General features: G+C 38.3%; 1 protein-coding gene across 1 annotated transcript; it reads left to right on the plus strand.

The window, feature by feature from the left end:
- Positions 1-877: 877 nt before the first annotated feature.
- On the plus strand, positions 878-8,944 carry LOC146708235 (polymeric immunoglobulin receptor-like). Its single transcript, XM_085460796.1, has 14 exons — positions 878-983; positions 1,195-1,521; positions 2,065-2,385; positions 2,509-2,805; positions 3,612-3,671; positions 3,977-4,066; positions 4,161-4,234; positions 4,474-4,616; positions 5,766-5,938; positions 6,146-6,472; positions 7,447-7,767; positions 7,891-8,187; positions 8,419-8,450; positions 8,591-8,944. The coding sequence occupies exons 1-14, from the start codon at positions 947-949 to the stop codon at positions 8,603-8,605; spliced, it is 2,514 nt and encodes an 837-aa protein (XP_085316922.1). The 5' UTR covers positions 878-946; the 3' UTR covers positions 8,606-8,944.
- Positions 8,945-10,939: the final 1,995 nt, after the last annotated feature.

Here is a 10,939-nt window from a genome sequence, read left to right on the forward strand (position 1 = left end):
CAGCAAAAACACGCCAGCATTCAGTCCCTCAAAAGACCTGCTCCCTTAACTATGATCTCCAATCTATGGATGTTGGGAAATACTGGTGTCCAGTGACCAGAACATTTGATGATATGTAGACTGAAGTCGAGCTGAAAGTAGTACAAAGTAAATATTTTTTAAGGTTTCATGAAATCTGAGTTGACAGCAATCGCTTCAATGTGTCAGGTCAGAACACTTATAAATGTTCAGATGAGAGTGGCAGACTCCAAGAATTAGGTTGTTATACGTGTGTGTGTGTGTTTTCTGTAGACAATGCAAAGCAAACAAATATCAGAAACCGAATTACATTGCATTACCTTAATTACATAGTTAAAGGCAAGGACTTCAGTTTGCATGTCTATAAACAGTGGTACAAGTGGTACAAGTAACTGTTTAACTCTAATTCTGAGCTAATTAATAATGGAATAACTGGTCCGTTAGTCTTTATTAGAAGTATCTGTGCAAGCCCCAAAATGAAGATGATTTTTTTTAACTTGTCATCATAAGACTATAAATTCTCCCCATTTTGAATTAGGTTCAAGCTTTGGGACTGACACAAAATCAGGGGATTAATGATGCTTTTATATTAATGAATGCTTAATGTTAACAGGATGAAACACAAAACCTCCGAGTTGGTTTTCTACAATGCAAGCTTTATAAGTAAAATTTCCTAAATCTCTTAACTCTTGTATTGGCAGTGCTGTTCTTAACACTTCTAACTTCTGAATACTTCTTTCACCACTAGATGGCCTATGTCAGCTATTTTACAAATTACTAAAATACACTTAGAGGAAGAGACATCGAAGAAAGCGCCATCCCCTCTGTACTTATAGTTCAGCTCTGCACGTCCCTTCTCATTGCTGTAAAAGACCACAGTGTCTGCATAACATTTTCAAATCTTAAATTTCAATCAGCCAAAGCAAAGATGTGGAGCCTCCAAAACCTGCTTTTCATCCTCTGCAGTAAGTATTTTAAAAGAATAAATAAATAAACATATAAAGGTCAAAGGCAGATGTAGATTAAACAGTAGATTTATCTGTTTTACTGTTAAGGAGCAGTATGCAGGACCAGTTATGAAAAGTTAGATGGCTGTCCTGGTCATCTGATTTTTTTTTTTTTACAGCTCTAACGTTGCTTCAAATAAAACATAATATTTTCAAAATGTCTTTACAGTGACTCTGAGATGTGTGACCTGTGAAGCAGGGGTGATCCATGTGACTGGATATGTGGGGAGTGCGGTTAACGTTTCCTGCTCTTATGATGAGGGTTATGAATCTTATGAAAAGTACCTGTGTAAGAATGACTGTGGTAGTGGCGATGTTCTTATTACAACATCAAACTCCTCGAAAAATAAATACAGGATCCATGATGACAAAACATCACGAATCTTCACAACGACCATCTCTGATCTTCATTCTGTGGATGCTGGGAAATACTGGTGTGGAGTGACCATATTTGGAATAGATATTTACACTGAAATCGAGCTGAAATTAGTACCAGGTAAATAAAGACATGGACAGGATGAATTGTACATTTAAAGTGATTAAAAATTATATAAAGAAAGTTAAACGTACTGCCATTACCAGCTATATCTGCTGTAAAATCAACATACTGTTAAACTGTAGTTTAACTCAATACTCATTGGTTCAGTTTAGTACAATCAATCTTAAGCTCCTATGCTGACATCTCAGTGCTTAAGCCCGATGGATAAACATGTACAGACCAGTAACAAAAAGACATAAAACACTCCCGAGTAGATAAAATAATAAATGCAAACAGTAAACGCTCATATAAGCACTGCATGGTGGAAAAAAGTCACAACTTTATAAATGTATGTGAAACAAGCAAAAGACATTAAATCAGTGACTAATGAGGAGATAAAATAATAAATGCAAACAGTAAATATATTTAAACCCTCATATAAGCATGTATGTGAAGCAAGTGAAAGACTTTAAAACAATGAGTTGAATATAAAACTCTTGTTCTTTATATATAACCATTTTTTGGCTGTAACGCTTCTGGTGTTGTTTACCTTCTTGACAGACAGCTGCTGTGACACTGTGACCAAAGTTCAAAGTTATGAGGGATACTCTGAGTCTGTCAGTTGTCCGTATGAGTCTCAGTACCAGAACAGCCTGAAGTACATCTGCAGAGGAAACCAGCCCTCCACATGTCTGCAGCAGGCACTGATCACCTCTGACACCAAACAAAATGGGCGATTCAGACTTGATGATGACAAAATGTCAGGAACATTCACAGTGACCATTAACAGCTTGACTCAAAATGATTCAGGATCGTACCTCTGTGGTGTCCAAAGAAACTCTGACGTGGATGTTTTCTCTGCTGTTGAGCTGGAAGTTGAAGGTGAGAGTTCATAGTTATACTTAATTACAGCAGCCTGAATATATCAATGATTTCTCTTCAATAAGCTCCAACAAGCTGAATATCTGGTGATTCTAAAATACCTTTTCTCTTTCAATCTGACAGAGTGGTGCTGTGTCAAATCAACTACAATAAATGGTACTGCAGGATATCCACTAACTTTGCAGTGTCCTTATCCTCGACAATATCGGCATAACAGCAAGTTCCTCTGTAAGGGAGACCACCGCAACAATTGCACAAAGATGGCGGTGAGTCAAAGGAGGTTCACACTGCAAGATAATGCTACTTCCAGTTCTTTCATGATGAAGATCACAGCACTGGAAGCAGATGATGCTGGGACATACTGGTGTGGGACAGACTCACAGTGGGGAGTTGGAAACTACACCAAGATTGAGCTGTCAGGTATGCTATGAACAATTTTGTATATATAATGCAACTAATAGATGTGTAAGCTGTGTGCTTGTTTGGGCTCAGTTCAGCTGTCTGAGGTGTGAACAAATGAAAAAAGAAAACTGTCTGCATGAAGCTCACAGTGAGCACAACAAATAGCACCACAGAAATAGAACTACTGACAACCTCACCTACTCGTTACTTATCAGATGAACATTTATCTGAAATCTGTTTTGGGGTCTGTTTTGTTTTGCTGTATGTAAGAATTTGTTAAGTTATACAAGCTTATGTGCTATGTGCTCACATGTATTAACTACAAATATAAAATAGGAATCAAGCAAACCTTGAAAGTGTAACTATCACCTGAGTATTAATACTGTGAAAACTGATACCATGGAATATATAACAATAACTTCATTTATGTAGCACTTTTAAAAACACAGAGTTAAAAAATGTTTCGTCAGGCTGAAGATTGGGTGGATTGAAGATTGAGTCAGCCAAGCTGACTGACTGGGGACGTCTGTTTCACAGCTTGTGCGCTACAACCTCAAAAGCACAATCACCTTTGGTTTTAAAAACAGATTGACAAACATGACCAATTTAATGTCTATGAAACTCCATGAAAAACAGTAACAGAAATAAGCACTGGTTTCTTGGTTGATTTATCTGTTTCCTGGTAATTCAATGGAGAAAACGTGAAAAAGTGTTTTGGTACAAACATTTGGTCAAATGACCCAGTGTTTTTGACTTTTTTGACTATAATCTGTCTCTGAAATATAGTTGCTGAGAGCACTAAGAGTTTTTTTTTTCTCTTACAGTCTTTCTGCAGCACACCAGCACTGTAACTCCAGGCACCACAGTGGGAACAAGAATCCCAGGTAAAACTTTTACAGATACAGGAAACACGTGTGTGTGTGTTACTGTGTACTTCAGCTGATAGGTGTTGTGACAAGAAATACATTTTACACCATGAATTATGGTTAACATTTGGTTTTGGTCAAGCCAATATGTTAAAACATCTGTGGGTGTGTGCACCAGTAACCACAGTTAAGTTACACACATAACGTATAAACCAAAGATCATGAAACCATTACGTAAGTCCACGGGTCTGCTGTTAGGTCCATGAAAGATTGTTATTGAAACTGCAGTTTTACTGTGTTCTCTTTTGGTTTCTATTTTTCAGATGCAGCACTCTATGTGGTTTACACAGTACCCGTTGCGCTGCTGCTAATGTGTGTTCTAGTAATTGTTTATAAGTACAGATGTCTCAAAGGTATTGTTACATTCATATACAAACAGAGACCCTTAAACTCAGATGTGCATGAAAAACTAGCATAACCACATCTAATGCTGTGTATTTTCTGAAGCTGGGGACACCACGAGCAAACATACACCCAAGACAAAGAGCTCAAAGGAAGTGATGGGTGCAACAGGAAGCAGAGTAAGTCTTAGAGAAAGAATCTTAATAGAGTTGTGCGTCTATAACACACTCCACTATAAATAATTACAATAAAAGAAATGACTGATTTTACTCATAGTCCAAACAACCTTTAATATGTAAAATTTATTTGGCTGAAATGCCAGTGTATAGACATTTTTTTCAAAATGTTTCCAACAGCCCAGGTCTCTGCAACGTGTGTCGTTCATTGTTCTGCTTACTGTGTGCTGATTCTTTTTTAGATTTATGAAAATCAAGAAAGTGTCTTGACCTACAAAAAGCAACGCACCTGTAGCCACCATGAAGATCCAGGTAGAGATGAAGAGGTCTACGCAAACATGCCCACAACAGAAGAAATCCACTGTAATGAAAGTTTCCATAATAGAAAAACATGAATTGAGTTCACAACTGTGGTTCCATATATTTCATTTCATTAGTATTCCTTAGAGTGTTCATAAAACTTTCTACTCTTTTTAAAATAAAAATGTAGAATTCTCCAAATGTAAATTATCAACATGAGTGTGAACTAACTAAATAAGCAAAGTAAAATAAAATACAGTCTGGCGACACATAATAATACATTTAATAGTACATTGATTTCTATTCATCTTCATTTATTTTAACTAAATAAACTATAATCACCACAACTGCTTTTCCGATTACATCTGTACTTTCATTTACTTTTTTAAATAGATAGGTTGGGAAGCGTAACCAGAAGTTTGCCGGTTCAATCCCCGGGCTCTCTGTCCTGGTCGTTGTGTCCTTGGGCAAGACACTTTACCCTACCGCCGGTGTTGACCAGAGGGGCCGATGGCGCGATATGGCTCGCTTCTGTCAGTCTGCCCCAGGGCAGCTGTGGCTACAACTGTAGCTTGCCTCCACCAGTGTGTGAATGGGAGAGTGAATGAATAGTGGCATTGTAAAGCCCTTTGGGTGCCTTGAAAAGCACTATATAAATCCAATCCATTATTATTATTATTATTATTATTATTATTATGAGGACTGGGATCTGTTAAGGTCTATCACTATGTGTTGGCAGTTTGCAAGAGCAGCAGAGTGAAGGCAGCCAATGCCAAAGGAGTCAGTGAACTGAACTTTAGACTCCAGTTGAGTTGTCTGAGAGGAGAATTTGGAAGAAGCTCCTCGATCTCACAGACAGTCTATCCTATCCATGCATAGAAGAATCTGTGCAGGTCCCGAGGTGCAGATGATTTTTTCCCTACATGTTGGCATTGGCCTCTATAAATTCTCCCCATTTTGAATTCATGCTTTGGAACTGAAACAAAATCAGGAGATTAATGATGCTTTTATATTAAAGCATGCTTAAAGTCAACAGGATAAAAGACAAAACCTCTGAGGTTTACTTTTCTGCAGTGAAAGCTTGGACTTTCAAATCTGTAAGTACAATTTCCTAGATGTTATAACTTTTTTTTTTTTTGGCAGCGCTATTCTTAACACTTCTAACTTCTAAATACTTCTTTCACCACTAGATGGCCTATGTCAGCTATTTTATAAATTACTGAAATACATTTAGAGGAAGAGACATCGAAGAAAGCGCCATCCCCTCTGTACTTATAGTTCAGCTCTGCACGTCCCTTCTCATTGCTGTAAAAGACCACAGTGTCTGCTTAACATTTTCAAATCTTAAATTTCAATCAGCCAAAGCAAAGATGTGGAGCCTCCAAAACCTGCTTTTCATCCTCTGCAGTAAGTATTTTAAAAGAATAAATAAATAAACATATAAAGGTCAAAGGCAGATGTAGATTAAACAGTAGATTTATCTGTTTTACTGTTAAGGAGCAGTATGCAGGACCAGTTATGAAAAGTTAGATGGCTGTCCTGGTCATCTGATTTTTTTTTACAGCTCTAACGTTGCTTCAAATAAAATATAATATTTTCAAAATGTCTTTACAGTGACTCTGAGATGTGTGACCTGTGAAGCAGGGGTGATCTATGTGACTGGATATGTGGGGAGAGAGGTTAATGTTTCCTGCTCTTATGATGAGGGTTATGAATCTTATGAAAAGTACCTGTGTAAGAACGACTGTGGTGACAGTGATCTTCTTATTACAACATCAAACTCTGTGAAAAACAAATACAGGATCCATGATGACAAAACAGCACAAATCTTCACAACAACCATTGCTGATCTTCAATCCACGGATGCTGGGAAATACTGGTGTGGAGTGACCAGAACTGGAAAAGATATCTACACTGAAGTCGAGCTGAAATTAGTACCAGGTAAATAAAGACATGGATTTGTACATTTAAAGTGATTAAAAATTATATAAAGAAAGTTAAACGTACTGCCATTACCAGCTATATCTGCAGTAAAATCAACATACTGTTTAACTGTAGTTTAACTCAACAGTCACTGGTTGGGTTTAGTTGAATCTTTAATTAAGATCACATTCATTCATCCCACTGATTTAGCCTGATAGATAAACATCTACAGACCAGTAGCAACAACACTTAAAAAACTGATGAGGAGATAAAATAATAAATGCAAATAGTAAATATATTTAAACCGTCATACAAGCACTGCAGGATAGAAAAAAGTCACAACTTTATAAATCTATGTGAAGCATTTGTGAGTAGAATAAAACAATGATTAGAATAGAATGTGCTTAGGTTTACTTACATAATACGGTGTGACTGTAGATTAGAAGAACGGGAAATGATTCATAACTGTGTTTTGTTGGGATGACTTTGTCAACCCCTGTTCAGAGGACTATAGTGGACTTTTGTTGTCAACTAGTTGGTTTAGCTATATGTTCTGGTGTGTAACTGTGTAGAATAAGGAATTTATTGACAGTGGGGGTCTGCCTGTTGAAAATTAGGAGTAAAAGCTGACTGAACAATAGAATTAGTGGAAAACTACTGAAGAGGGGTGGCACAGGGCAGCCCCTCCACTTACTCTATAAAGGTGTGTATGAGGGGTGCTCCTCAGATCCACTTGGTGCTTGCTGTGGCTGCATGTAGGGGGATCTCCCAGTGTGCATTGTTAATAAAGCTTTGATGAAAAATACTCCAGCCTCATCTGACCCTTCTTCTCCAGCTGGGATATCAAACAGATCAATGAGGTCAAGAAGAAGTAAACCTCAACAAAACCAAAAAACATTAAAACAATGAGTTGAAATATGAAAATTTTATTCCTTATATATAGCCATTCATGGGTGTGACACTTCTTCTGGTGTTGTTTACCTTCTTGACAGACAGCTGCTGTGACACTGTGACCAAAGTTCAAAGTTATGAGGGATACTCTGAGTCCATCAGTTGTCCGTATGAGTCTCAGTACCAGAACAGCCTGAAGTACATCTGCAGAGGAAACCGGCCCTCCACATGTCTGCAGCAGGCACTGATCACCTCTGACACCAAACAAAATGGACGATTCAGACTTGATGATGACAAAGTGTCAGGAACATTCACAGTGACCATTAACAGCTTGACTCGTAATGATTCAGGATCGTACCTCTGTGGTGTTCAAGGAAACTCTGACGTGGATGTTTTCTCTGCTGTTGAGCTGGAAGTTGAAGGTGAGAGTTCATAGTAATAGCTCTTTACACCAGCGCCAAGAAGACATTGTTTGCAGTCAAATAGTTTTGTGAAATTTGAATACTTCATGATTAAATAATACCATTTCTTTTTTGATCTGACAGAGTGGTGCTGTGTCAAAGCAAAACACATAAATGGTATTGCAGGAAATCTACTACTTTTGCAGTGTCCTTATCCTCCACAACACCGAAATAACAGCAAGTTCCTCTGTAAGGGAGACCAACGCAACAAATGCACAGACATCTCGATGGATCAAAGGGTCACACTGCAAGATGATGCTGCCTCCAGCTCCTTCACAGTGAGGATCAGATACTCAGATGTACATGATACTGGGACATACTGGTGTGGGTCAGACCCACAGTGGAGAGTTGGAAATTACACCAAGATTGAGCTGTCAGTGGGTAAGATGAACATTTTTTGATGCAAATGAAATTAATTGAGTTCCTTCTTTTGGTCCCCACTGTAGAAACAAAGGCTGTGGCTTGTTGTTTAGTTGTGTGCAGTTAGATCAGAAAAAAAATTAGCAATACCATATTTTACACTAAGCACAGACTGTACCAGTCATCTAATTTCTTTTTACAGCTCTAACATTGCTTCAAATAAAACATAATATTTTCACATTGTCTTTATAGTTACTGTGAGATGTGTGACCTGTGATATAGGGGTGAGTAGTAACATATATGCACTTTTTTCAGACCTAAAATCATAAGACCGTCTGACCACTAAATAAATAAATGGTAGGTTAGCATGTGTGTGTGTGTGCGTGTGTGTTAATTAAGACCTTGTGGTTTTCATTTTTTACAGAGGACACGCAGTTGAGTTTTTCTACGCAGACCACTATGACAAGATAATGAAGAGACTATGAACGCCACGGCTCATCCCTGCCATCCGACTCTTCCTCTGGTCACACAACATCTGGAAGGCTAAGAATGATCCCACATGCATTGTGATGTCTGTTCTTCATGACCTTAAACCATCATTAAACATAGAACTAGCCATCGATGATGTGCTCGACCACATACTGGATTATGATGATACTGTTAAACTGAGACTGGTCTGCATGATCATGAATTACTCATAGGGAAGCGTAAGATTTAATGTATGCTGTTCAGTATTCATTGTGAATGTGAATTAAATAAAAAGATGTCTTAACATCAACATCTGCGTCATTTGTGCCTCAAACAGATCATGAAAAACACCTTGTATAAAATATATCATGATCCAGCCCATTCTGCAGGGCTGGGTGGTGTAAATAAGCTACGCATAGCAGCGGGAGAGGCAACAGGTGTAACGCCACCACTATTGCAGGTGACACGTTATTTAGAAGGAGATGACACTTATACTCTTCATAAAACTGTGAGGATACACTTTCCCAGAAATAGATTATTGGTGAATGAGATCGACAGACAGTTTCAAGCCGACCTGGTTGATATGCCTGAATATTCAGCAGATAATGATAATGTGAGATACCTGACAACATGTATAGATGTATTCTCAAAGTATGCATGGGTTAGATGTCTCACAAACAAGACAGGGCAGCTGTAGGATATGCTTACTGCGGGAAGGATCCCTATGAAACTACAAACCAGTAAAGGCTTTTATAATACAACCTTTAAACAGCTGATGAAGCAATATAATATCAAGCATTTCTCAACAGCTAGCAGGGTTAAATCTAGCGTTATGGAGAGATTTACCCGAAGCTTCGAGGGTAGAATGTGGAAGTACTTAACATCTGCCAAGTCCCGGAGATACGTAGATGTCATCCTTGATCTCACACAAGCATATAACAAGTCTTATCATAGGTCTATTCAAATGGCACCAGCAGAGGTGAATAACGATAATGAGAAATTGGTCTTTAACATGCTCTACAAGACGAAGCCTCAGAAGAAAACATGCTTTAAATTTAATTTTCGTGACACTGTACGAATATCAAAACTGAGAGTCGTGTTTCGAAAAGGGTATGAGCAGACCTACACCGATGAGATCTTTACCGTGAAGGAACGCATAGGGAGACAGCCACCAGTGTACAGACTAGCGGACCTTGCAGGAGAGGTATTGAAAGGAACATTTTATGAGCCTGAGATACAATGTGTGATTATTGATAAAAACAGAGTGTGAAAAAAAAGTGGGGCAGAAAAAGCTGGTGCTAGTGAAATGGTTAGGATGGCCCCCCTGCTTTAATTCGTGGATTCCATAAAAAGACATCATCGGTGTGTGATTAGCCCAGATGACCCGTCTCTGCTTATTCCCCGCTGGGCAGAGACAGAGGAAGAAAGGGTGAATAAAAAGAACAACATCGCCGGCTTTTATGTGACCCTCTTCTTGAATGCTTTGGGACATGTTTATCCAGGCAACAAGATATCTAATTTTAGAACAAAGCTAGCAAAACCTATTGTTTTGAATGAGCCATATGAGGTGGGCGTTATAGAGTTTCAGTGCCCTATCACGACCACATTCAAACTTGTTGTGGGTATTGTTTGTTGTATACAAATGTTTACCTTTCTTTAACAGTGTCTCGTCGTATGGCTTGTGGGATAGTCTTGAACGAGCAGAGCCGCTACTGTTCTACGTGACTGACAATAAACTCTAATTCATCATCACCGATAGATTCATCATTCTGCATCATTTGAGCTATTTCATCAAGAAACAGATCTGTATTGTACTCATCTTCAGCATTTAAAACAGGCTGTACATCAGAAGCCAGGGATGGGCTTCTCAAAACGACGTTCAAAACACTGCCCGGTTGAGACCCAGACACAGCCCTGTCTATTACATTGGCTAAGAAATCTCTTACTCTGCCCAGTGCCAGTTCTGGATTAGTAACACTTATGTCTCTAAAATCAATATTCTCATGCAATTCTCAGGCGTTAAAATCAGGTATCAGGTACATTTGGTTATTATTTCAGTCCACTGATTAAATGCCTCAAAGTCAAACCATCTAACAGGCCTAGTGGTACCATTATTGTGTTTGAATAATTTATTAGGTAGGGCTTTAAAAGTCAGACATTCAAAATTCTGGTACAGATGTTACAGTCCATATTCTGGAGTGATTTAGCCTTGCCTAAAATCCAGGTATTTTATAGCAAAGGACATTAAGAAAGGATTGCCTGCATCCAAATTCAGCCAATACTGTCGACAATTACCTGCATTGGA

The sequence above is a fragment of the Copadichromis virginalis genome, linkage group LG6 (genome assembly GCF_057382275.1).
Source record: "Copadichromis virginalis isolate Kocher_CV1m ecotype Utaka linkage group LG6, C_Virginalis_male_GT1.1, whole genome shotgun sequence".
Lineage (NCBI taxonomy): Eukaryota > Metazoa > Chordata > Actinopteri > Cichliformes > Cichlidae > Copadichromis > Copadichromis virginalis.

Excerpts from the sequence above, each read along its gene's own strand:
- LOC146708235 (XM_085460796.1), top strand. The coding sequence starts at position 947 with ATGTGGAGCCTCCAAAACCTGCTTTTCATCCTCTGCA. Across the intron at positions 3,672-3,976 it reads AGTGGGAACAAGAATCCCAG|ATGCAGCACTCTATGTGGTT; the intron begins GTAAAACTTTTA and ends TCTATTTTTCAG. Across the intron at positions 6,473-7,446 it reads CGAGCTGAAATTAGTACCAG|ACAGCTGCTGTGACACTGTG; the intron begins GTAAATAAAGAC and ends CCTTCTTGACAG.